Genomic DNA, 27,524 nt, shown 5'->3' with positions numbered 1-27,524 from the left:
ACTGTATTTTAGTGTGTTGTTGGAAGCTGCCCAGAGTGGCTGCGGAAACCCAGCCAGATGGGCGTGGTATAAATAAATTATTATTATTAATATCATCATCATCATCATCATTGTCTGGAGAGGTCACTTCCTGGTTTGCAGAGCCCAGCGTTTGAAGTGCACAGCTGTATTAAGGCACCATTGGGTGTTGAAAATTTGCAACCAACTGGAAATGAAGAAGTATGAATGCCCCGGAATGTTTGCAGGCACAAAATGTATTGAAGCAGGATTGCTTATAGCCATCTGCATACAATCATACAAATCATCATGAATGCACAATAAAAAAGAAGTCTGGATGGGCCCTGCCATACAGCTGCCCTCCTCTGAACCCCTTCCAATTTGTCTATAGTCTATATCTTTTAACTGAGGCTTTTTATGCTGCTGGGTTTTTTTTTATAATTCTGCAGCCAATGCTGATTATTATTAATCATTCATTGTTTAATATCTTCTTTAAAATGTGGAGTGCACTATAAATTCTTATTGAAGGGTGATATACAAATGAAAACATTACAAAAAGACATTGTTGAGGGAGTTGTTTGGGATTGCTTCAAAGGAGATCACCTTGCATGCATCTCCAATTTGGGGAGGGGACAGCAGCCACTACAAGTTCAGAAACATTATGGGAAGATAATTAGCAGTTTAAGTTAAGAGGGACTGAAGGGCCCATTATGGTTCTGCCTGATCCTCTAACAAGAGCATGTCAGCGAGACACAGAAATATCTGTGATTGTTTACTCACTCTGTGTTGCTATTAAACATAATGTGTAAAGTAATTGGTGGGAAAAACAGCAACAGTGACAGCTGTGATGGGATCTGAAGTAGTTGGCCTCTTCTTTCTTCTGCAAATAAACGAACATATGGATGGCATGATGTTCTTGAAAGTGAGAAGATGTCTAGCGGCAAATAATGTGAACTGAAGTGCCGTAGGAGAAAGAAATCACATGTATTTGAAAAAGGAAGAGTCGAAGGATCATCTCTGGTGTGATTGCAAGGGAAAGTTTGGGATTTGTCTCTTTCTGAGCACCTAATGCAACACAGAAGGGTTGCTAGAGGTAAAACAAAACATGATCATTTTGATAACGTATGGTCCCCATATATCCACTATGTCAATAGAAGTGAACAGCCACACACAATTTCTTATGGAGAGGCTACATCATGAATAGCTGAAGCCTTGGCATCAGTGGAAGCTAGTAGTGTTTTTGTGGGGGAGGGGATTTTCTTCTGGGATCCCAGGGCAATCAGAAAGGGATAAGCCCATGTCTGTGTGGCATGGCCCCAATTCTGATTCCCTCCTGACCTTCTGAAGTTGTTAATCAAATAACAAGTCAGCCATATAAAATGCATGCATATATTTCATGTATTATATGGTATGATAGAGAAAGAGAGGGAGAGAGAAATGTGTGTGTGTGTGTATTCCATGTTTTATTTTTCAGCATGATGGTGCTTGGTGAAAACTACTTTCAGAGTCCTTTGAGTAAGCTCCTTGATTTTAACTGATGCGTCTCAGTTATATATTTTGTAATCACATGATACACCGCCACTTAGAAAACATGGTGTTAAAGATATATAAATTGATGAAATGAAATAAAAATGAACTATTAGTTTGGGACTGGGATCTAATTACCACCCTGCATGTGTCCTATTTATCTCTCCTAATATTTTCTAGCATGCTGTTTGGGCTGCAACAAGTTTTTCCCAGCATGTTTATCATTTATTATTTATTAAGTTTCGAAACCTCCCTTCATCTGAGGTTCACAGGGTGTTTTACAAGATAAAAACACAGCAATACATAACATAGTAGGGTTGCCATATTTGGAAGGGCAAAAAAGACACACACACACACACACACACACACACACACACACGGCTGGCTCAGCTGGTGATCGCAAAGAAGCCCCAATGCTGTTATTACTTGCCTGCTGCCAAGCAAAAAAACCCCAGACATTTTGCCAAGTTTTTTAAAAAACACACACCCATACTCAGCTTTTACCACCAAAAAAAGGCAAATCCAGGCAAATCCAACCCTTTCATAGTCACACCCACACACCAGTAGTTTATCTATCTAGTAATAAGGCTGAGCTGAAACCCCTTCCACACTGGAGCTGTCTGTATGGATTGCTTTACTTATCCATTTATCCATACATTGGCCTTTGTCAGAGTTCTTTAAGAGGAATAAAAGGGTTCATCCATTCAGGAAGCACTGCTCTGACCTGGGCTTTGTTAATGCTTTCTTATTGGCTAGGGTCACCCATATAACCAGTTAAATAAGGGCTACCTTTTCTTTCAATTAGCTCCATTGTCCCTCAACAATACCAGCACCTGTTTATACCTGCTATTGTGATGTCACCACATTCATGACATCAAGATAATCAATGTGGCATCTACCAGTCACTGTGGACTACAATGCTCATCAACCATCAAGGCCAGTGTTCAAGGATGATGGGCGTTATGAAGATTATCAATCTATGAAGAAGAATGAAGTTTTTAAAAAAGAAGAAGGCAAAGCTGTAGCAGGATACCAAGGGGAAAATGTCTTCCAACAGGCATGAAAAATGGAAAATATTCTCAGGGATGGGGTTAGGAAACATCACCTTCCCCGCAAAAAAACAAAAACAAAAAACAACACCACCCACTTTTGTCTCCAGATGTGGCTATCCTATTTCCATCAGTAGTTGTTGCATGACTGATGTTTACACCACTCCAATGTTGCAAAACAATGAAATGAATCTGTATTCACAAAGAGACAAGACACTTAGGTTAAAAACAAATGTTTATTTTAAAATGATCTTTCCCCAAATACCCAAAGGCACTAGTCAACGCATGGACTAATGACCTACAAATAGATGTGGCCAGTACATTTTTTTAGCATTACATTTTTTCTTTTGCACAACTTTAGATGGGACATCAAGTGAATTACGTCCTCACAGTACAATTTCATTCTCAGAACAGCAGATCATTGTCTGATATCAGTACAAAAAAACATGCAGATCGAAACAAGAACTGATTTGTTAAATCTGTGATGTTGACCAGGACTCACACACCTCCAGGTATGCACAGGTGCAATACATCCACGATGTCACATGTACATGGCCACTTCCTCAAGCTTCCATTTCATAATTATAGCACACAACTAAGATCCCAGGAAGTGAAAAACTAGTATCCTTACAAAATATGCCCCACCCTACCTCTTTGAAACTAGAGATGCAGCTGTATAGACATTAAATTAATATGGAAGGGGAAAAGAATGTTCTTGCAAATCTACTAGAGAAACTGAACATTTATAGTCTTCTAATTAGATATATCTTCCACCTAGCATGCCCAGTTACAGACATGGTTAGATCTGAGTGTGTTGGCAGGACTACTGCTATACACGAATCAAATCAGCCGATCCTAAATTAATCAATGGGTTTAGAAAACAAAGTATTTTTCAAATGGGCAAGCAGGATTCTTCCATGCATTTTTCAAAGTATGTTTTAAAAAAACAGGAATGAACATTGGGTTGTGTGTGTGCGTGTGTGTATTCAGAAATATTGCTAGGTTTTGAATTTGTGCCAAATGTTACATTGTGCTTGTCTGGCAGTGGAGATTGAAAAACACCACATTGGGGTCCAATGCGCTGAAGCAGGACCATTTTATACTGAGCAATGGTAAAAACTCATGAAACAAATACCAGAATCTCAACAGAATTTGCAGTAAATTGACCATGCTAAAGAAATATTTGAGGGAGGCATCCCCCCATGTTGATGGGCGTTGGCATTTAAATGATGTGTGTGTGTGCTGCGTCTTGTGATCAGTTATGTGAGGAGGGGCTTACCTGCCCCCCCCAATATTTTATTCCAGTTGGCACCCCTGTATAGGCATTTCCATCACTGCAATGATTTGTAAAGCTCTTTGGCTTACATAGTGCTTCTTAATACTGAATAAAACCATGGGTTGATTTATCCCAGTACATTGTCTTCTCTCCCTGAAGCAGCAATCCAGGGTCTCAGGGAGAGGACTTTCCCATCACCTGCTCTTTCATTCTTTCTTTTTTAATAACAGAACTTGCCAGGGATTGGACCTGGGACTCTACCTCTGAGCTCTGCACATCAGAGGTTGTATTACTTGCACAAGACTGCCTTATAGACCTGCAGAGCTTTAGATCAGGGCAATACATTTAGGGCTATGACAACTTTGGCAGGTATACAGTGGCAGAATACTGGATGAATCTAGCCCATTACTTTTTATTCTTAAAAACAAACAACACTTTGCAGGATCACTAGACCACAGGAAAAATATTATCATGACGGAGAATAACTATACAACCCCCCCCCCCCTTACTCAGTGTGAAAAACGATGTAGTGTGTTTAAGTGATATAAATGTGACAGCTTACATCCTAAACAAAATACTATAAAATATCTGCTTTCAATCTTCTACAATTATAATGAAAAATGTCTTCAAGGATTTATAGTTTTATATATCTATATCTTTATATCTTTTAGGAAAGAACTTAGACCTTAACACACACAGCCTGACAATATTAGATTACTCAACGCTGTAAACTTTCGATAAGTTTGAAAGCAATGTGTTGAAATCAGGCACTCGCACAGTTTTTAAAATAACAATTACACAGCAGGATATTACATAAACATAAGAGTAAAATTTATAGATATGGAAAATGAAAAAAACAACAACAACATCAGAGTGAATTCTTGGTATAGATCTGGAATACCTAACCTGTGGCGCTCCAGACGTTGCTTAATGCAGTTGCTGTTGTCCTTGAGCAGTGTCCATGATGGCAGTGCAGCTGGTGGGAATTGGGATCTGACAATATCTGGTAGGCCACAGTTAGCCACCCCTGATATAGATGTATACCTGAAGGTAATAAGATAGTTGGACAGTTTGTCCATCTCATCCAGTATTGTCTACTCTGACAGGAAGCAGCTCTCCAAGTTATAAGCAGAGGTATTCCCCAAAACTTGCTACCTGATCCTTTTCACCGGAGAAGCCAGGGACTGAACTGGTCACAGCGGTAAAGTACATTGCTCAGTGATAGATCACATATGGAGAGGCCCTAACAGAGAGATGGTGTTTTGCATGCAGAAGGTCTCGAGTTCACAGGCCCCCCAAGTGTCCCTATTTTCCAAGGATGTCCCTGATTTAGAGTAGCTGCCCCAGTTTCTGATCTGATCCCAGAATGTCCCGCTTTTCCCCAGGGTGCCCCTATTTTCGTGGGAGAAATGTTGGAGGGTGTGGAGTTATCCAACTCCCAAGCCGTCTGAAGGAATAGGGAAGGTGTTTTTTTAATGGTTAATTTTTTAATGTTTTTATATATGTTGGAAGCTGCTCAGAGTTGCTGGGGCAACCCAATAAGATGTGTGGTGTATAAACAGTAAAAATATCATTATTGAATGGGAAGCCCCTATTTTCATCAGATAAATGTTGAAGGGTACCCAGGATCTATAGGTTGGTCTGGAGAAGACTCCTTTCTGAAACTCTGGAGAGCTTCTGGCAGTCAATGTAGGCAATACTAATCAAAACTGATTTGTTCTGAGGTAGCTTCCAAGGGGTTTACTTGGGATTGTTTGCATGCAAAACATGTGATTTAACGCTGAGCTGTGGTACCCACTCAAAAGAGCCAGCTATTTTTTAACTGCTGTGCACTGCCAAGCCCCTATCACTGCTTAGATATTCAGGAACACATAGTCCACCACATGCAGTGAATACATAGAGCAACCTGAGAGCCACCACAGACTTTTGTTTTTTAAAAAACAGCCACTAGGTAGTAAATATACTGTGAATTCACTCAGAGTTACACAAAAACACACCTGTGCAGTTGTGCAACTCTCATTCATTTCAACAGGACTTTCACCAGGGATGCTTCCTGAGTACTGTGCTCAAGACCCAGAAAAGAGGTTTCTGCAACGAATCTTAGAAACCCAACATTCTCAAGCTGCTGTTTGGACATGAAAATCCCCTGTGATGAAAACAAACAAGCAAGCAAACAAACAAACAAACAAACCAATCAACAGAATCAATGCTACTTTAGAATATTTATACATCTCTAATTGAACTTTTAAGAAATTATGAAACTTATGAAAAGTGGAGGGCTGAATCCAGAACATTTTCTGTCTGGAAGCGCAAAGGCAAGCCTTAATGTTGTGAAACAAAAGAACCTAGTGCAACAATTGCAACAGCAGAAACTTGTTTCACAACAAATCCACACTCACACAAAATATATAGATATCCCAAGTGGTTACCATCTGATGACATTCAATTGCAATCTCTATGTAGGAAATACGAGACCTTTTAAAATCTATTGAAAGCTTCAATTTATACCTGAGACTTTTTTTTTGCATATTGAAGTCTTTCATAATGTATAACATTGAAGATCTATATATCATGATACATCTTAGCAAAAGACCAAAAAGTCAACTGGAGCATATCAACTGACTTCTGTGGTTCAGTTCCAGACCAGCTGGTAAAGGTTGTATGGGCTTAAAAGTAACCAGAACTTAAAGATATAAAATGAAATTAGACAAATTGTACAAGAAGTAGAAGAATACATGGGCTGGTTTTTGAACACCAGTAGATTCCTTCATTGTTGCTTGTACTTTTCACAATGAAAGCTTCATCTAACACAATAATAGTATGTGCCAGTTTTCAAAGGTAAAAATGACACTTATAGGCATAGCTTGATCTTCAAAGTCCAACAAGGCACACCAAGTGAATGATTCTTCTGGCTACAGTATCTCTCACATTCAAAATGTTCAAAATTCAAAAAGTTTGAATGCTGTTTCTTTTATTATCATGGCCAAATGTTTTGCAAAATTTTGCTTCAGCTAGTAATGATGCATCTACACCAAACTGGTTTACTACTCTGTCCAGGAAACTATAGTTCTGTGGAATTAAAGAATATTATCAGCATTATCAACCAACTGTCATCCCCAGGACCCGGGGCAGGGAGGTGGGAAGGCAAGGAATGAGCATAAAAGATCTTTGAGGCAACTTTCCTGGCCATCCAGGTGTAGCCTTTGTACTTAACCTGTCTCCTCCTTGAAATGCTTCTACTTCCCTGTAGTAATTACTAAAGCTTAACAGTTCAGCAAGTCAGCTGAGCACTAGGTATGTCCAGACTGTAAAAAAACACACACTACATTTGGGGGAAGATAGGATTGAGGCCCATTTTTAAAGTTATGGGAGCATTGTGATGGCAGCTGTTCCACAGTTCCATGTCATGTTGCTTCGGTAACTGCAGAAAACACATACGTAGGATGACCAGGCTCACACAAGAAGCTCTGTGATCATCCATATCTCAAGGATCAGAGTGTCAATTACTGAAACAAGTGAGTAGCTTTTACAAAACTTGTGAAGTTCTCTATCAGAATTTGCCATACTGAATTGTTTGGCTTTCCCCAGTTTTCTACACAATTTCTGAAATTGATTAGATACTTATCACATTAGGTAGCACAGCAACATGGCATTAAAATTGGATCCACTCACGAACCATTCACCATTCACTTCAGTGAGGCACTTGGATAAGATTTCCAGTTCAGTTGCACTGGTATTATATTCCCCCACTTCAGTGGGCTCGTGCTCTATACACTTTCACTATGAAATGAGGCATAGAGTCTTCACTCTCTTCGTTTCTTGCAGCTGAGGGACAAAAGCTCAATTTTGCACTCCAGAATGCATATACAGGTACAACAGATGAATCTATTGAGAATGGAGGACAGAATCACTCATGCCATATTTAGTGATCTTCTAGCCAGAAGACACAGCTCTGTCATCCTGCGGTATTGCTATCTCTCCAGTCGTACTGGAGCAAAAAACTTAAACACCAAGCCTTAAACACCAAGCCTGCACCTCCAAGACAATGGAGCCTATTATTACTCAGGTCTGTTCAGCCTACATAAGACTTCAATTGGCTGTGCTCCCTGCAGAGGCAACAACTTCTGTAGCTCCGTTAAATGGAGAATGCTTTATGTCATCAGTGTTCCGCTGGAGTTGCCCAAGGTCTTGTTTTCATGCCTATCTCCTATCTCTGCTTGTTTAGACTGGACACTGCCAGCTTTCTCCAGAAGCGTCACACTGTCACAAAAGTGGATAATATATTCCAGTCTCCATCCCTATGCCTTGTGCGGGTTTTGCCTCTTAGTCTCTTAGTAGCAATACAGCACTGTAACAAAAGAACAAAAGGCAGGAGTGTAGACTTGATGCTGTAGCCAAACTCACAAACTTTTGCATTTCGGTCCAGGCACACAACATTAGTCTCAGTGCTTGTGCCATTTGTAAGACACTATTGCTTGGTTGGCAACGTTGGTGGTCTGGCCAAATTGCTGCAAAACAGAGAAAAACATGAGGGTGCACATAAACTGTTTTAGGAAACTTGCTGAGAATCTCACATGAACTCCAGCACACAGTTCATTCAATATGTAGGACAATATTTCAGTAGCAGGCCAATGTTTGGCAAGATGCACAGACTCACCCCAAAAAAAGATGTCCTGAAAATCAAAAGTGATAGGAAAATTTGCTTTAACATGGGCTTTATTTTGAAGAGCCCTCAGGGGAATGGGGGGCTAGGGAAAGGTTGGTCAATGATGTAAGGCAATGAGGTTTTGTGGTTGGCTACACCATGCCACTCTGCATGGGAATGTGAAAGGAATAGGGCTGGTAGATAATGGGTGGCTGTCTAGGAGCAATATAGTAATTGTTGAAGTTCCTGTCGCTGATGTAGGGAGCAGGTTGATAGTAGCATGTTACATTGGCTGCATTGGGAATGATATTCTGCTCTCCAAGCACTTTGAGAGCCAAGATGGTTATCATGTTCAGTGTCTGCCTTCGCTCGTGTCCCATAAGGCAGACCGTGCTCTCGTCCACAACCCCACGCAGAGTCATCAGGTAGTCGTACTTGCTCTTCCCTTCCCCAATGAAGTGATTGCGCAAGTATGACTCAATCTTCCGCTGCTGCTCTGTTACATCAGGGAAATCAATGAAGAATCTAGAACACATGTAACGTTCCAGTGATTTAATTTCTGCCTCATTTACTGGCTTAAAATCCCGAACCAGAAGGTTGCTATATTTCAAAAGGCCTCCACCACGGATCTCTTCGGGTTTTTTTGTGGCAATCAGTTTGTACTTCAGGTGCTCCATGGCCTCATCGAAGTCTCCATACATGCTTTCAGCAATGATGGACAAATTAGAATCTTCTGACAGCTCACCATCTGCATTGCTATAGACATCTAACACAGGATTGAGGATTATCTGAAAGGAATCAACACTGAACTCAAACTGACGTCGGAGAGAGTTGACAAATTTAAGCTCAACATTCTTCCCACTGTTATTTGTCAAGGAGATAAGACTCCAGCGATCATAATCTGTAGACACTTTCACCATCTTCTGCACATAGGCATCCTTCATTGTCTTTGCTGTGATCTTTTCTTTGTTGACACCTTTTGGTAAGAAGTCTAAGATGCAATTAAGGACAGACTCCTTCACAACCTGAAATTGATGCTCATTTCGAAGCTCAGCAGAAAAAATGATATCCAGGTCCTTGTAGCTGGGACCATTTTGTTTTAAAAGGATGTGGCTTGCTGTGGAGCCATTCAGGCGTATGTCTTGGACAGCGATCTGATTTTTGATCAGCTGCTCCTTGACGGCACAAATGATGTATTTTGGCTTCACCTCCAACGTTGGGAAATTCCCTCTGCCATGAATGGGGATCACCTCACTTAGCACTTGATCCAGTATTTTAATCTGTTCCCAAGTGAGAAAACTGAATCTTGGATCTAAATCCTCAGTCATCATGAAATCAGCTGGTAAACTAAGAGGAAAACACAAAGGAAAAAGTCAGGGACATCTTAAAAAGCACTGACAGATCAAGCACTTCAATGACATGACAAATAGCACAGGGATTGATTGATTGCCCCACCTCGGGTTTGGAAGGAAGTCCTACCCACCCAATCTAATTGGCTAGAGAGGGGTTCCTCCATTCATGTATTCAGTAGTTACATTGGAAGAGGGGCGATAGAATCATGACTTATGGCCATAAACCTTGACCCCAAAATTACTGCTCACTATGTGTGTGTTAAGGCTGTCCTTGTTAAAGCTATCACTGAACCTCAGTTCACAGAGGTACCAACAGTGGACAAAATCCTACTCTTCACTCATAAATACAATGGTTGTGTGGGGAAAAACATAACAAGAGCCCTCCTGGATCAGACCAATGGTTCACCTAGTACAGCAACCCATCCTCACAGTGGCCAATCAAACCTGTGGGAAGCTCAAAAGCAAGATCTTAATGCAGCAGCACTCTGCCCACTTGTGATTCCCAGCAATGGGCATAGACAGGCATGCCAACAGTGGAGATACATCATAACCATCATGGCTAGTATTAGGAGCTTGTATTATTATTTTTTGCTACAGTAGATAGGTAGGTAGGTAGGTAGATCTATCTATCTCAGCCATCAAAAAGTGTGTGTATCAAGGGGGGAAATCCAAAAGAATGTCAGGTTTCTAATGCTTCCAACACAACATTGGGAAGGCATTGTTTTCCTGGAGGTTTATTATGGGTTGTTGTAAAATTAAGTGCCCCAGTGTTGTGATTTTAAGTATGCACACTATGAATGTAATTAAGGGAAATTACAGTACTGTGCAATTAGAGGAAATTACAGTAATTAAGTACACAACCAAATATGGCAAATATGCAAGTAGATTTAAAAATAATAACAAATGTTCTGTAATGTCTATAGCATTGATTATTTACATTCAAGGAATCATCTTGATATTGTGGATCTGTAATCTTTGTGCTCTTGTCCAATAAATTGTCTGCGCTATATTTTTATTTCATTTCATTTCTTAAAAAAAGATTGGCCCGGTTTCCCCTCAAAGAATAAGAAATAAATGTTGCTTAGAGCACTCTTACTCAAAGTGGAAAATAAATTTGCCTTTCTTTATATTTTGTGAACACCTGATTATTGATTGGGGAATGGGAAGCAGGGTGGAGAGGTAGATGACAATGAACAGTAATGACAATTTGGCTTTTTCTAGTATCTTGTACATACCAGTAGATACCTAAAATGGAGTTTTAGGTGAGTAGGAAGTTGCCTAATACTATGTGAGACTATTTGACCATCCAGTCCAGTAGTGTCAACTCTGAAGGGCAGCAACTCTCTAGTGCCTTAGGCAGAAGTAAGTATTTCCTGACACTACCTGCTGATCTGATTAACTGGAACTGTCTGGCACCCAACACGGGTCCCTCTGCATGCAAAGCATGTGACTGACCACTGAGTAAGGGCAGTGGTGTTTGATTCCTGTTGGGACTGGTAGGGCATAAGAAAGGGAGACCAACAAGAGATGGACAAGAGCCAGAGCCAATGACAGGTGGAGCCCACTAATTCTAGTTTTGTTCTCATCCTCTTCCCTGCTTAGTTTTACAAAGGGCAACACTGAGCTGCAGAAGGATCAAGCTGACCCGAAGGGATTATCACCTCAGTTGTTGTAAGAAAGAAGGCAGGCAGGTGGGGTAGGCAGAGGACATACTAAGACTGATATAGCAGTACCCTATTTGCCCCAAAAGACCAGCGTCCAATGAGCAGTAGCCTTCTTCCCTCACTGCACATATTTATCAAGTAATTTAAAATTATTGTTATATTTATATATATATATATAAATTATATTTATTTTTGTGGTATTTTTGGAATAGGAGTTTATGGTGAGGCATCTCAATACAATCTAAAGCCTTGCAGAACTGTGTCTGACTCAGATGTCTTTGTAGTGCAGCAGTGAAGCAATACCCTGTATGGTGGGGGGAAAGAGACAAACTTGTACAAAGATACAATGATATTGGGTTATAACCAACTAAGTTCTGCTCAGGGTAGACCCACTGAACTTCTCATTTTCAATAGACCTGCTGAAATTAATGAACTGAAATTAGCCATGAACATTGATTTCAATGTGTCTATCCTGAGTAGGACTAGCATTGGACACAACCTACAGTAATTTCATAGCACACCCAAGCTCAGATACCTTGTAGCTTGCATAGTACCCTTGTTTCAGGGTGGTGTGAATCAGCAATTACTATTTGGAGGTGGAGTGAAGTGGATTCAAAGGTGCTTGCTACTACAGTGGTACCTCGGGTTAAGTACTTAATTCGTTCTGGAGGTCCATACTTAACCTGAAACTGTTCTTAACCTGAAGCACCACTTTAGCTAATGGGGCCTCCTACTGCCGCCGTGCTGCCGGAGCACGATTTCTGTTCTCATCCTGAAGCAAAGTTCTTAACCTGAAGCAATATTTCTGGGCTAGCGGAGTCTGTAACCTGAAGCGTATGTAACCCAAAGTACCACTGTATAAGGAACGCAGAGCATCTCCAGGGGTGGAAGATCAGAAGAGCTCAGAAGGCATCAACTGACTCTATTTGGCTGTCCTTTTCTCCCCTAGGACATATCCCTAATTGTATCAAATAGGTTTTCTTGCACATGAAAAATTATTTCTCGCTGCCCCACATCTTTATATTCGTCTTCTAAATTAAATAATTTAGGCACCTAGTTCAAGATTTTGTTTCTGAAATTAAGTTGTGCCTTAGAATGGCTCGTCTCTAGCAAGAAAACAGAGACGAGGAAGAGTGGAGATGACATATAGAGAGAGACACCTGGAAAAGGTGTTTTTGCCGCCATGGAAACCCAATATAATGGGTGCATGGCATGAAGTGTTAGGCCTACAGAGATGCAATCTTCATGTTGCCTTGCAAGTTAGACAGTGCAGAAGCACCTGGCAAACTAGCTGGCTAGCTCTAGCAAACATTGGTTTTGTGCCAACAAAAATTAAGGGTATTCTCTCGCCTGCCTACTGAAACCCACACTGACACTTTCTTTAACAAACCAATATTTATAATTCTAAATGTTATGGGTGTAGCCTAAATTTGGAGAGATGTAGAGATGCTCAGGTGAATTCGAAACATCTAGTCTAATCAGTGGTGACTAACGGCCATTGGGGCTGGCAGATGCAGTAGGCTGAGGGTGTTTTGGAGCTAGTGGGGTAATCCCTTATTCAGTCTATATGAACCAGCCTCCACTAGGTTCAATGCAAAAGACAAAAATTAGCTTGCACTCTGAAGTGGATTTGGGAAATAAAGTCCCTACGCTCAATAAGATTTACTGCTGAGTAAGCTGTGAGTCAAACCACAGAGCCTAGGACTTGCTGATCAGAAGGTCGGTGGTTCGAATCCCCGTGATGGGGTGAGCTCCTGTTGCTCGGTCCCTGCTCCTGCCAACCTAGCAGTTCGAAAGCATGTCAAAGTGCAAGTAGATAAATAGGTACCACTCTGGCAGTAAGGTAAACGGTGTTCTGTACGCTGCTCTGGTTTGCCAGAAGCAGCTTAGTCATGCTGGCCACATGACCCGGAAGCTGTATGCCAGCTCTCTTGGCCAATAAAGCGAGATGAGTGCCGCAACCCCAGAGTCGGTCACGACTGGACCTAATGGTCAGGGGTCCCTTTACCTTTTAAGAACATTTAGGACCACATTGTCCCTAGCTTTCCTAGTCATTTAAGAATATTACAATTCCAGAATCCTCCAGCTAAAATATCCCCAATATGTCTGAACAATTAAAAATAAAATAAATACAAATTTAAGAAAATCATCCACTTTGCTATTTGGAAGAGTCCTCTGGAATATGTTAAATGCCTCTTGATGTAGTGACTGAAGATACCTGGAATGCACCATATGAATCATGATGTGCTCAAATACTCTTAGGCAATTGTGTCTATGATTGCAAGAAAGATTTGGGCTCATTATGATTCATATGAGTCATTCTAGGCAGCTTCAAGCATCGCATCAAGAGATGCTTCTGAAGAGTGGGCATTGTCAGCTGCCTTGAAGTAGCATACAAATGCTCCTAAATGATTAAACACATTTCAGGATTTGCTAGGGAATCTCCAATCCTACCTCAACAGGCCAGCTTTGATGGTGGGCAGTGACTGGCAGGTGCGTTGCCCTTCCCGCCTGCCAAAGTACCTTGTGCAGCAGTTTTCAAGCACTTGGAAATGACAGTGCAAGGGCTTTGCCAATCCCATGCAAAGTACGGAGCAGTCCTGCTTTCTGCAGGGATACAGTTGCGCAATCAAGTTCTGCCTGGGGAACTCAGATGCACAGCTGATCTAGCACATTTCAACTCACCACCCATCAGCTGTTGAGAGGTGAATTCAAATCTACTTTCTGCGTGATGCAGGGCCACATTTGCCCATGGACCAGAGTTTACTGCATCTAATTCATTCCAGGACACATGATCCTATAATGGACCTAACAAATTTAAGTATTGACAATGCCACAGGGGTACCATCCATCGGTTATACCTGCATCACTCTTAATGTGGTGCCTCAAATGCTCCCTGGCAGTTTACCTTGTAGAAGTGGGGCATGTGAACACATTGCCATGCGCCAAACTTCACACAAAAAGACCCTTGGCCCTCACCACATCACATGAGCCAGGGTGTAAGAAATGGAAGCAGGCTAGAGCCAATCTCTTTTAATCATGGGCTTTGAAGACATGCTCCATTAAGCTAATTTCAACATACGTACTGCGGCTGTTTGTTTACTCTCTTATCTCATGGTAGTACATGGACTGCTGCTGCAAGCTTTCCATGCCATTATCGTCCATGCCATTATCGTCCTATATCTCTTACAAGACTCATGGTAACCAAAAACCATATGCCCCTAACCTACCTGATGGGGCGCAGGAAGAAGAGAGAAAAAGAGTCAGCTGCTTGGAAGCCAATGGTCTTGGGGAAATACGCAATATTGATTTTCTACCATCTGAAACAAGCATTAGCCAGGTTGTTAGCCTGAACAGAAGGCCACTAGGTAGCTATCCAAGTCCTGGTTATAACTTCATCTATGGCAGGGGTGGAGAACCTTGGGCCCCAAGGGCCAAATGCAGCCTTCTAGGGCTCTCTGTCTGGTCCTCTCCACAGGCTACACCCTTCACGCACCCTGCCCTCCTTGAGTGTTTGTTGCCTGGCTTGAATGTGTCCCTGAACCCTGATAATGCTCCTTGGTGGCAGATAGAGAGAGTTGTGTGATAGTAAGTATAGAAGCTAGCCTACCATATAAGGGGGAAAATATTACATTAATTGCTTTTCCCCACCCACCACTGGCATGTGGCCCTCAGAAGGTTGCCCAGAAGGAACTGTGGCCCTCTGGCTGAAATATATTCTGTACCCCTGAGCTGTGGCTAGAATCACATGGACATTTACCAGCAGCAAGGCCCTCTCTTGCAGTTCCTTGTTTATGGAATGCTGCTCCCAAAATACATTCACCAGGCGCCACCATTAGCATTGTTTAGGTACCAGGTTAAAGCTGGTTTACATTGGCAAATATTTTGATGGTATTTAACTCTCCTGTCTTCTGGATTTTTATATACTATTCTAATTGTAACCAGGACCATACCTGTGTGTTAGATAGAGCACATATTTTACCTGCAGGAGTTCCCAGGCCTCTCCAGGTTAGTAGATTTGGTAGTTGATGATGCAGCGAGTGATGGAAAAGACTTCTGTCCTTGGAGAACTTGCATCGCCACTGCTACTCGGGATAGACAGTACTTGGTGGGATGGATCTGGTATGAGATAACTTCTCCAGTCAGTGCATTTTTTTATTTAACTGTATTTTTGTAGCCTTTAAAAATGCATTTAAGTTGCCTTAAATATTACAGCGTCTTCCACACAAACTGGTTTTGAGCGATACTAATGGGGAACATTAATACTAAGCCTTGTTTAGTATATTAAGCAGCCTTATTTAAGAGTTGCATTGAACTCAGCAGTACTTACTTCTGGGTAAACTAGCACTTCCCACCCACTTCAGAAGAAATGTGAAGCAAATAGCACCAAGCCATCAAGTTACATGGTGATGGCCAGACCCAACCAAACTAAAACATCAATATCTACAAAACGTGACTGCTCATAAAAACATAGCTAAGCACTGGACAGAATCTGTCCATACTGTTTCTGAGGCCCCTCCCATCTGATTCTGAACCCTTTTTCACACAGTTGAAATCTGGGAATATTTATTCCTAACAGCCTCGTATCTGTTGTTGTTTGGGAAGTATAAGGAACAACAACATAAAAAGCGCACTTCAGTTTCAAAATCAGTGGTTCAAATCACTGGTGCTTTGATAGGCTCAGCCCACCATCTTGATTTAAAATGGCATCCAGTTCTATCCAAATATAAATTTACTCCTTGAGCTCAGGAACCACCATGAAAAATTTAGCTATAATATTTTAAGAGGTGTCCAAATGCAAACAACTTTCCAAAATACATAGTAGACATGGAGGGAGAGCAGAAATGCCCTTGCTATTCTGACTCCTGTCCTGACTTCCACATATTGTTTATTTCTGAATGGAGTCTACACATGTGCAGATTAAATAAGTGCAGCTGTTCACCCCATGATGGGGAACCTTATAGAGCATCAAATTGCACCTACCACTTCCTCAGGCTCTATGCACAATGGAATGGTCAATGCGTAGAGATCAGGAGTAGAGACAAAAGGTGTGTCCTCACTCCTGTTCTATGTGTTTTTCTTTATGTTATTAGTCTGCATTCTGATGTTCCAGGGGGTAGGACCCAAACCAATGGATTCAAAATACAAGAAAGGCAATTCCAGGTAAATGTGAGGAAGAACTTTCTGGTGGTAAGAGCTGTTCAACAGTGGAACAGACCTCTTCAGAAGGTGATGGACTCTCCTTCCTTGGAGATTTTTAAGCAGAAGTTGGACGGCCGTATGTCAGCTGTGATTCCCGCATTACAGTGGGGGTGGGGTGGGGGTGTTGTACTAGGTGATCCTTTGAGTACCTTCCAACTCTTCAATTCTATGATTCTATGATTCTATGTTGAGTATTCCCATATTTCAATAATCAGAAAAGGGCTCTTGAGGACTAGGTAACTGCTCTTTTTAAATAAATAAAAATAGGCCAATTTTTTTAGCATTCAATGATCTCTACAACAGAGGCCATGTTCTCCCCAACCTACCTTCCTAGTACCCAATAATGACATTCATATAATACAAAGTCCTATTGTGCTTGAGTGCATTGTGTAGAACAGGACTGGCTATTGTTTCTAAGCCCAGGGAGCACATTGCTAGGCACCCACCTCTCTGAGGGCCATATTCTAGCAGTGGGAGTAACCAGTGTATGCATACACACACTATACTTTCAGACCACATACACCCACCACATATGCCCCCCTCTCATACACATGTACACATGCATATGCACACACCCATAAACACACACCATTTCCAGCTCTCCCCACTCCAAATGTGTGGTGGCCTTTAACTTTGCACAGATCATGCTCTGAAAAGTAAGAGGTAGTATTTCCAGCCTGACATACACCCCCCCCTCCAGTTTTGCTAGCTGGGGGGGGGGGGATCAAATTTATCAAGCTCCTATTGAGACACCTGTTGGTTGGTGAGCTTTGTTCAGATGTGTCCTCTGCCCCAAAAGACAGAAAGAAGGTGGGATTAGCTTGGGGTAGAAATAATATACCTGAACATTTCTTCCTGATGAAACCCAGAAAGCTTGCACACTATTATCTAACTTACAATTGGGCTTCCGTATATATTTTCTACCTCCTATTGCAAGAGCTTAACTTTCTTAGCAGAGTCTCCACTGAGAAATAAACAGATTCAAACTTACGATAGCTGGATTTTTGCCAAGTATGAGCTGCCGAAGAGTCAATGTGATGAATCACTGGATCCTTTGGCAAAAATATGAAATGCACATCTTGTCACCGATGAAAGCGTGAACCTCCCAATGAAATGCTGTGGGATAAGAACAAACAGTAACATGGCTTTTTGAAACCTGAGAAGTCCACCTGCTGTACTAAGTTATGGACAAGTTTCTAACCTTGCATTCATGACATTGCCCTTCAAAGACATAGGTGAGATCAGTGATTTGTCAAACACAAGTGTTTGGGGGTAAACTACAGCCCCCAGGATTTGGGGGAAGCCATGCGCTTGAAATGTGTGTTAAATGTTATGGTGGGGAAATGACTTAAGCTTGGCCCCATCTGCACTATACATCTAAAGCCATATCATGCCATCCTAACAGTCATGGCTTCCTCTGTTGTAACCTCCAGGCACACCTTCCAACATTCCTCTGATGAAGATCAGAGCACATGTCTTTTGGTGCCATGCTCTCACATGAATCAGCTGACCTGCGTGAGTGAGCAGCAGCACTGCAAGTGCCAGCGTCAACTGCTAGCGCCGGCTCATCCTCCTCCCCGAGCTTGGTGGCGGCAACACTAGAGGAGCAAAATGGGACATTCCAGGATCAAATCAGAAGCTGGGATGGCTTCTGTAATTCTGGGGAGGTCCTGGAACAATCGGAACACTTGAAGGGGATGTCTGTGTATGGTGATTATTAACAGCCACATTGTTATTGACAGTCCTAACTGTTGCTTGGCAGATGGGAGTTTCACATTTAAGCTTTGTAGTGATTTAGCATGGTCATTAAGAAAGCTGAGCCACACCTTCACGCAGAAGCAACTGGCAATGGCATTCAGCAAATCTTATTTATGCTACAGGTGGGAAAGGCTTGCAATGCATATTGAAGCAAAGCTCCTCACTTTGGCCCCATCCATCATTCTCTCCTCGTCTTTCAGCAGCATGGTAATAACGTCAGCAGTGACATTTCAATCCATTCTAGCCATAGGAAAAAGTAGCAGCATTGTGATTTTTCAGTTCTAGCAGTTATCCTCTTTCCTAATGCAACTGAAACAGACTTCGAAGCAACACCAGCAGACAGTGGTGCAGTTAGGTTACTTTGGACTGTAGACTTAATTGTATTGAGATGTATCCTTTAGGTGGCAATATGCTCTATTTCAGTTACTTGAAAATGTAGAAAGCTGGTCCTGCTGTGTTTAAGGGCTGCCCTGCTCATTCTGTTCTGAAGTCCTACCCTGATGGCAACATTGCTTGCACAACTAACTTTATGTGGCTGTAATAAGACCAGAAAACACAAAGCAGTGCAAACAGGTGTAAAACTTTCTTGTGTCAATCTATCCAGGGTCATTAACTGTCAGCAAGAAGAAGCTGATCATGTTAAGCGAAGGATGTGAAATCAATGGAATCAGGGCTTTCTGCAGAAGCAGCTGGCTTAAGATTCAGAAATCAAACTACAAAGCAGAATTCCTCTGGCAGGATTTGCACGCCCTTAGGTAGAAGGTATCAAAAGACACCCCCAATACCTGTTAAATTTGTTTCACAAAGCAGAATCACCCCAATATATATGTTCCAGAAAACCAAGTGCCTGTACAAAGAGAAGGATCCTTGCATGAGTTTCTAACAAAGCCATAAATCCAGAATTTCCTGGAAATTGCCGAAATTTTGCCATCAGAAACAGTGTCTGGGTGAGAATCGCTTAAATCTGGACATATGTCAACCCATGTGTTGTAAGTGGGTCGTCCCCCCCCCCCCCAATTTCCTTTAAAATAGCTCAACAACTTTATGGCAACTTTACTTAACCCTGTGATAGAAAATGTATATTGTGCCAATGTATGAAGTCTCCTTGTTTGGGGCAGTTCCATTCAAACTTGTTCTATGGGTGCTGACTTACTGCAGTAGAATAAACTAGGGAACTACTGGGTGCCTTATTTTATACTCCCTGGTCTTGTCTTTTATTTAACATCCCTACCTGGGAGACAAACTGCTTTGGTGGACTCCCTTAAAAGTTCTGCATTGCTTCAGGTATGAATCTGTGGTGGGTATCCCCTGGGGCAGGAACAAGGTAAATCTAGGGGCTGCAGATTTTTGGGCCACAGGGTGGGCTGGGGGCCTATGCACAGCCCTTCAAATTTTTAAAAATAGCTTTCATAGAGGCTAAGCTTTCTGCACAGGCTAAGAAAATATTTCTCTTCATGTCTTGGTGATTTCAGCAGATTGACAGGTGGGTGGCCTTATCTCCCTGCCAGAATGGCCTGCAGGGTTTGAGGGAGGTCAAGATCCAGCCCACCAGCCAGCCACACTTGGTTTCCTACCCCTGCTATGTATGAATAGCCAGCTCATTCAATGAATATGGATATTTTTACGTAGTCAAAAAGGCACCATCCACAAACAACAGAGAGGTACCAGCAGACGCCAGTGAACTCCAAAGTGTGCAGAAGCAGGGACAAAGGGGACGAAGTAAAGCTCAGTGACCATGGTCATGGGATGCTGGCTGGCTGGTAGAGTGGGCAGTATTTGGTGGAAAGGCATGGCTGCTGGACCTCTGAAGCCCTAACAGGAACACAGGCATATTACAACATTTTGTTGCAGATCCCACCACTTTCACTTATAGCCCACCTTCAAGTTCAAGACCATGAATTTCAGAGTCTAAAACAAGAGTGGGGAATCTTTTTCAACTAAAGAACTGCAATTCCTTCTAAGGCAACCTTCTGGGGTCCACTTGCAGTGACTGGCAGGGTGAAAGACAAAAGTGGTCAGTGGGATGAATGTCCGTCTTTGCTTTGTACAAGAGACTAGTCTCCTCTGTCAGGGCAAGCAGAAGTCGTTATCAGAGTTTTAGGACGTATTCTAGCCAGACAAAAACACTCAGTCAAGGTTAGGAGGTTGGGTGGGAGGGTGGATAGCAGATAGGACCTAGAAATATATCAAGGGTCATACAGAGAGGCCTGGGTCTGAATTTCTCTACCCTGGTCTAGTGTGGAGTCAGATGGAGGTGAAAATTAGTGGACTTCATTTTAATACCGTTGCTTCAGGTGGAAAAGCAATTGCAGTCTGCATTGGCTAGGATGTGGCAATTCACTCACTGTGTGTTCAGAAGTACTTTCTTGCTTTTGCATTATGACACAAGTTATAAAGCAGAACCCCCTTCTGAAGCTTCAGAGCAAATTCTGCATCTGAGTTCAGTTTAAACTGTGTTTGCTTTCTAACTGGCTGGGAAACGCAACAAAAATAAATACTGCTGTTTAGAGTCAATGTTGCTGTTTTGAACCATAGCTCCTGCTATGGTAAAATAATAAACAGTTAAGAAACAGAAGTGCAGATGAATTCATCAAAGTGACTGCTCTTTTCAGCTTGCTGATTCATCGTAGGCTTTGGGGGCACAGAGACAAGATAAAGACAATTCAAGTCATATAAAAAGAAAGGAAAAATAAAGAACATGGAATAATTTTAGAGGCGGAAACTCTAGCTTGTTTGCCCCTCAGTGCCAAATGTTTATACAGCCTCAACCCACCTGTGGCTGTAAGGGGAAATTATTCCAACATCTCTCTCCAGCTTCTAACAGCTTCTCAGAGAACCAAATCATTTTGACCAATGATTCGTTTATGAAAATTTATTGTCATCAAAGCACCATGGGGAGAATTGGCATGACAAACTTGAAAGGACTGAATGAAGCACATTGGGATGGCTAAAATAAGAAAAATGGGAGAGAGGGTGGCAGGAGAAAGTTGACCCTGTGGATAGGAAGTTATTGAAGAATTAGTGCTAGAAATCTGAGTTTACAGTGCAAGTTGAATAAGTGAAAAGCAAATGTACTGCCTTGACTTCTGCTCATAAAACCATTTATTTCACACCCCCACAGACATCCACTACAGAGAAAATAAATGTAAGGGTGGGCCACCTACTTTAAAGGACAATAGTGGCAATGGATGCTATAGAAAGTGCTCTTGAACCTTGGATTCCCAGAGGTCTAAAACTCCTATCATCCCCAGCAAGCTTAATTGATGGTCAGGGGTGATGGGAGTTGAAGTCCAACAGCATTTGAAGACCTAAGGTTGAATAATTATGTCAACTCTAGAAGCAAATGCCCCTGTTTTTCACTGCTTACACACTTGCATGCACCCATGCACCCCCCCTCCCGTGATATAAGAATTCAGTAGCCTTCCTAGTATCACGTAACACAAGTGAAATTCTAGGGCAGAAAAGGGGTTGGTCAGATCTCTCTAGCATCCGAAACTATTCAGAGCTTGGAAATACTTTTCTAAAGAGACCCAGGGATCTTAGCAGATTTTGGGGTTCTAAAACCCTAACTTGGCCAAAAGCACCAGTGCTAAATGCACATGCTTAATATCTGCAAGGTACTAGTCTCAATTTCAGTGAAGTAGAGGGGCTGGGAAAGACATCTTCCTGAGAGACATTGAAGAACTTCTGCCGAGTATATTGATTGATTGATTGCATTTACATCCTATCTTTTTGTCCAAGGGTCTAAAGGTGGCATACCTGGTTCTCCCCCTCCTCATTTCATCCACACAAGAACCCTGTGAGTTGGGTTAGGCTGAGAGGCAGTGACAGGCTCAACATCACCCAGTGAGCTTCGTAGCTGAATGGGAATTTGTACCTTCATTTCCCAGGGCTTTATCCAACAGTCTAACCACTACACCATACTGACACTCTAATAGTAAATGACCATGGACTAGATGGACTAATGATCTGACTTTGCATATATAAAGGGGTTTTGCAGGTTCAATAAAATGAGTCTACAGTCCATTGATGAATCCAAATGTATCTTGAGAAGTCTCATAATCCAAAACTCAACAGGTTCCAAGTTAGTCCCAGGGACGAATAATGTCATAGCACTCACCATTTTATATACTTACAAATATGCAGATTTCTTTTAAACTAAGGTAGTCGGTGGACTTTTAGAACGTATAGTGCTTTAGAAGCCATTTAGCAAAAGGGAACATATATTTGCCAAGGGACTATATGTGAGGCTCAAGAAGTGTACAGCATCCAGAAAGACTGGAGAATATAATGGTTGTTAGTTTGGTAGGGTTGCCATATTTTGAAGATCAAAAAAGAGGATGCTATGACAGCTATTCAAAGCAAATAAATGCAATTTGTCTCAAATTGTACCCCTGAAAAAGAGGACATGTCCTGGAAAAAGAGGACACATGACAACCCTAATTTGGGGTCTTATATAAAGCTCAGGGGCTCTACATGGACAGAAACCTTTTATGCAAAGCCATGTTCAGGGATTTTGTATAACTATTTAAGAGAATGACATTTACCTACACAATATAGCTTTCCCAAAACCTTGTAGAAAACTTCAGAACATAATTCATGAAATCAATATGCAAAGGGCAGATCTTCTGTAGCATCGAGAGTTCCCACAGAAAATGTAAAACTCCTATAGTATCCAAAGCACGCGAGCAAGAGGGAGAAAGAGTGCTTATATATACCACTTAAAGATTATACAGCATGCCTAGTCTTTCAACATGTGCACACCTCTGTAGCTCAGATGGTCTTTTATAGCACTTATACATGACTCAAGGATTCTTTAGCCCACATGCACATCTTGTAAAGGATCTATAATAGTATTTAGGAAGTCCTGTAGTCTGGAGACCTTCTATAGTTATGAACATTTTTACTCAAAAGCAGACTTTAAATGAATGGGGGGGGGGGGGACCCGACCTACATGACGCTGACACAAAAACCTTGCACATAGACTATGTAAAATAACGAAAGTTTACTACCCCCCTTCTCTCTTCCCCGTTCTAGCCCCCCAACCTCTCTTCTCCCCGAACCTCATACTGTCTATAACATTAGTGTCTAACATTGAATGTAAACGATCCACAGAAAGGACTCTATCAACTGAAAGCAGAGACGCTGTATGTACTTTCGTTACCCAAGAAAAACTTCAATAAAAACATTTTTTAAAAAGCAGACTTCATAGAACATCCAGTTAGCATATACCAGCCCCTATTCTTTAATCCAAAAAGTCAACCCCGGATAGTTTCTAAGGACGCTCTAGAAAGTCCGAAAGATACCGGGGATCTCAGACACTACACAGAACCCAGGGATTCTTTACACTTAGTAAAGAATTGCACAACCTACGGCTTCAACTCCTTCCCTCTTCCCTTTTCCATGTTATATGCTACGGATGGAATTCCCATGTTCAAAGACAGCATCCCTCAGTTTTCCATTTTCGGGGGATGAGGACAAAACAACAGAAGTTAGACACTTCCAACACACGCTTCCTTGCAACCAACGGAAAACCAATGGAACTCGGCTAGAAAACAATGCGACTCACTGGAACTTGAGCATCTCCCAACACTTTGATGGGCTGCGGCCAAAGGTCTTACAGCAGTCGGCAAAAGTGATATATGCTCAGTCAAACAATTGCTGGGCTGCTAAACCTCAAGGAGGTTCATCCAAGCCCCAAAAACAACCGAATGCACGGACGCGCTGTCCTCCGTCTCTATAGAACTATATGCAGAACTACGTCCAAAAGGCAGACCCTATGTGAGGGTATAGTTTCTAGGTTCCTTACGCTCTAGTGTTATTCTGAATGCCACGCACATTTATGCGGGTGACAACAACGAACGACCACAACGAACAACCTGGAGCGCCAGAGGCAACTCCAGAAATATATGCCTCTGAGCTACCTTAAAAGAAACCCCTTCGTGTAGACCTTTGCCTTGCCTCGGCTTCCTTGCCTCGGTCAAGCACTTACCGAGTCGGCCTCGTGGAAGCGGTTGATCCTGGTCCCCCTCTCCCCCTCAGCGTCCCTCAAGCCTGCAGGCGAGAGAATGGCAAGGCGCACCCCTCACAGCCCTTGTCCTCCCTCCGTTTCCCTTCGGGGATGGATCAGCTGGAGCTTGTGAGGGCGCCAGGGGGAGAGATAAGTCCACAAGGGCTCCGCCTCCCGCCAGTCCCCCTCGGAGCCAAGGGGGGGAGGGAAGCCCGAAATCAGGGAACGGGAGGGGAGGGAGGGGGGAAAGAAGAGCGGAGACTCGGCGCCGAGGCTGCTGTCCGCGGCCACGGCGGTGCTGAAATGCGCCCCGTGCCTCTCCCTTGGCTCAGCCGTTGTAGCGTAAAAGAGTGGTCATGGCAACTCCGCGTCACACAGTTTGAGGTGGGGCTGCCTAATGGGTCTTCCTCCTTGCTGTGTGCCCGTGGGAGGCGGCAGACAGAGTCCGTGGGCGTTAGGACACCCGACCCCCCACCGCAGGGAAGGGGGAAGCCCAGCGATCCGCCTGGTTAGTTAGCCTGTCAGTTTCTGCCTGGTTAATTTCACTCCCGGCTAAGGCTTCCCTTCTCACCAGAGACCCCACTCCTCTTCTTCTTTTTTTAAAAAAAACTGCCGGCATTTTTAAAAAAGGGGGGACCAATGGTTTTTCTTTCTTTCAAAGGATTCCCAGTTCTACGAGAAAGGGCTCAGCTTGAAGCAGGACATCCTGACGCACCTGCACCTGTTTTCAAGCCATAATTATTGTGGGTTACAATAAAGAGGAGAGAGAGAGATTCAGGTCATATGTGGTGTATGATTGTTTTCACCAATGGGCAACCACAGCTAGCCCGTCGAAACTGAGATTCTGAGAAACCTTGCCGAACCCTGGGCCACAGCCTCTGACTAGCCTTATTTTGCATCCTCCTCCAATATATTTGTGGGTGGCGCTGTGGGTTAAACCACAGAGCCTAGGGCTTGCAGATCAAAAGGTGGAATCCCCGCGAAGGGGTGACCTCCCGTTGCTCCGTCCCTGCTCCTGCCAACCTAGTAGTTTGAAAGCACGTCAAAGTGCAAGTAGATAAATAGGTACCGCTCCGGCAGGAAGGTAAATGGCATTTCTGTGCGCTGCTCTGGTTTGCCAGAAGCAGCTTAGTCATGCTGGCCACATGACCGGGAAGCTGTACGCTGGCTCCCTCGGCCAGTAAAGTGAGATGAGCTCCGCAACCACAGAGTTGTCCGTGACTGGACCTAACGGTCAGGGCTCCCTTTACCTTTACCAGTATATTTGCCTATCTTGAATGTCTTCTTATCATCTCAAAATGCCTTGGAGATGCAGTGTGTGCGTGTTTAGAAACAAGACTACTCAGCAAAGGTAAAATTTGCTTAAGTTGACCATCCTATTTTACCTCTGGTCCTGCCCACCACTGGCAAGTGCCCTACCCCCACCCCAAAAAAGCTATCCAGAAGAGAATGCAGTCCTCAGACTGAAAAAGGTTCCCCATCCATGATCTATTACAGTGGTACCTCGGGTTACATACGCTTCGGGTTACATACGCTTCAGGTTACACACTCCGCTAACCCAGAAATAATGCTTCAGGTTAAGAACTTTGCTTCAGGATAAGAACAGAAATCGGGCTCTGGCGGCGCGGCAGCAGCAGGAGGCCCCATTAGCTAAAGTGGTGCTTCAGGTTAAGAACAGTTTCAGGTTAAGAACGGACCTCCGGAACGAATTAAGTACTTAACCCGAGGTACCACTGTACTAGAAACTGAGGAGAGCTGGTACTTCAAGACTGCCTCATCAATGTGCTTTGTGTCTGAAGCCCATTACCGGCCATGGACTGGATCACTCCCACGGAGATTGTCCGTGGAAAGGATTTGCACTGTGCTGGTCCCGGGGGGTTACCATGCGGCATGGTCCGAAGCTGATGTGGAGTCTAAGGTAAGGAGCCAGGCGTGGTCAGGAACTCTGGGAGAGCAGGTCAGGGTGCTGACAGGAACAGGTTTCCAACGATGTTGCTCCCGCAACCTGGGACTGGGCTGACTGTCCTTTATCTCCTCTGAGGCCTAGGGCGGTCCCGGCCCACAGGTGACTCGCCTCCCCTGGCCTTAAGGCGAGCACTCCTCCTGAGAGAACTTAGTTCCCTCCACCTCTCTGCCCTGAGCCTCTGCAGCTCAGGAGAGGCTGGAGGGAGAGGCTGGAGGGTTACTGGACCCAGAGGCAACCTCACCTTCCCCTGACAGGGCTGGGAGAGGAGCACCTGCAGGCAATGGGTCCTCAATCACCTCCGGAGCCAGAGCGGATTCAGCTGGTGTCTGCTCCTGAGGATCCAGCACAGGTGAGGACCCTTCAGATTCAAGCCCCTGCCCCGGCTCAGCCGGCCCTGGAGGCGGGGACTCCTGTGCAGGCTGGGATTCCTCCGGTTCAGCCTCTGAAGCAGATTCCCAGGCCATCACAGGCACAGTGCAATGCCAGAATTCACATGTGCGCATGTCCTTGGCACCGGAAATTGCTTCTGCGCATGTCCAGATGCCAAAAATCACAGAAGCAATTTTCGGCATCTGGACATGCACAGACGTGATTTCCAGTACAGTCATACCTTGGGTTACAGACACTTCAGGTTGCATTTTTTCAGGTTATGGACCGCCAAAACCCAGAAGTACTGGAATGGGTTACTTCTGGGTTTCGGTGGTCGCGCATGCGCAGAAGTGCTAAATCGCACTTTGCGCATGCACAGAAGCGCTGAATCAGAACCCGCGTGTGCACAGATGCGCCACTGTGGGTTGCGAATGCTGCGGTTGTGAACGTGCATCCCGCACGGATCACGTTTGCAACCCGAGCATCCACTGTATCTGCATGTGCGCAGATGCAATTTCCAGTGCTGCTCGGCAAGTCCCTGTGCTCTGCCGGTTTAGCGCAGCGTGCAGGGGACTCACTGAGCAGGCAGTTCTGTTCAGCTCATGGGCCGGTAAAATGGTCTTCGTGGGCCGCATCCAGCCCATGGGCCGCACGTTGCCGACCCCTGCTGTAACCTCAGTAGAGGGTGTGGCTTGAGTATGACCTGAGG

At 43.4% G+C, this 27,524-nt stretch overlaps 1 protein-coding gene and 1 long non-coding RNA gene across 5 annotated transcripts; one reads left to right on the top strand and one right to left on the bottom strand.

The window, feature by feature from the left end:
• Nucleotides 1-8,547: 8,547 nt before the first annotated feature.
• TENT5D (terminal nucleotidyltransferase 5D) lies at nucleotides 8,548-24,787 on the bottom strand. Of its 4 annotated transcripts, none has more exons than XM_080991297.1 (5): nucleotides 24,463-24,787; nucleotides 21,635-21,778; nucleotides 17,704-17,828; nucleotides 15,493-15,629; nucleotides 8,548-9,841 (listed from the first exon to the last, which is right to left on the bottom strand). In XM_080991297.1, exons 4-5 carry the CDS (start codon nucleotides 15,585-15,587, stop codon nucleotides 8,647-8,649), a joined length of 1,290 nt encoding a protein of 429 aa, XP_080847423.1. In that variant the 5' UTR covers nucleotides 15,588-15,629; nucleotides 17,704-17,828; nucleotides 21,635-21,778; nucleotides 24,463-24,787; the 3' UTR covers nucleotides 8,548-8,646. The 4 variants fall into 4 exon arrangements, with proteins under 4 accessions (XP_080847423.1, XP_080847425.1, XP_080847422.1 ...); XM_080991299.1 differs by lacking the exon at nucleotides 21,635-21,778 and adding an exon at nucleotides 14,741-14,830; XM_080991296.1 differs by lacking the exon at nucleotides 21,635-21,778.
• A 77-nt stretch (nucleotides 24,788-24,864) lies between these two features.
• Nucleotides 24,865-25,257, top strand: LOC308468872. The gene is made up of 2 exons (XR_013981915.1): nucleotides 24,865-24,988; nucleotides 25,142-25,257. It is a non-coding gene; the product is annotated as an uncharacterized lncRNA (long non-coding RNA).
• The last annotated feature ends 2,267 nt before the right edge of the window (nucleotides 25,258-27,524 follow it).

The sequence above is a fragment of the Podarcis pityusensis genome, assembly GCF_964106645.2.
Source record: "Podarcis pityusensis genome assembly, chromosome: Z".
Classification (NCBI taxonomy): domain Eukaryota; kingdom Metazoa; phylum Chordata; class Lepidosauria; order Squamata; family Lacertidae; genus Podarcis; species Podarcis pityusensis.
The sequence above is the reverse complement of the archived record's forward strand: the minus strand, read 5'-3'. Positions and strand labels throughout refer to the sequence as shown.

Bases quoted from the DNA above. Each gene is read 5' to 3' on its own strand.
- TENT5D (XM_080991297.1), bottom strand. From the start codon at position 15,587: ATGCAAGTTCTCCAAGGACAGAAGTCTTTTCCATCACTCGCTGCATCA. The intron at 9,842-15,492 runs GTAAAATATGTG...TTTTCCTCTTAG, and splicing joins AGGCCTGGGAACTCCTGCAG to TTTACCAGCTGATTTCATGA.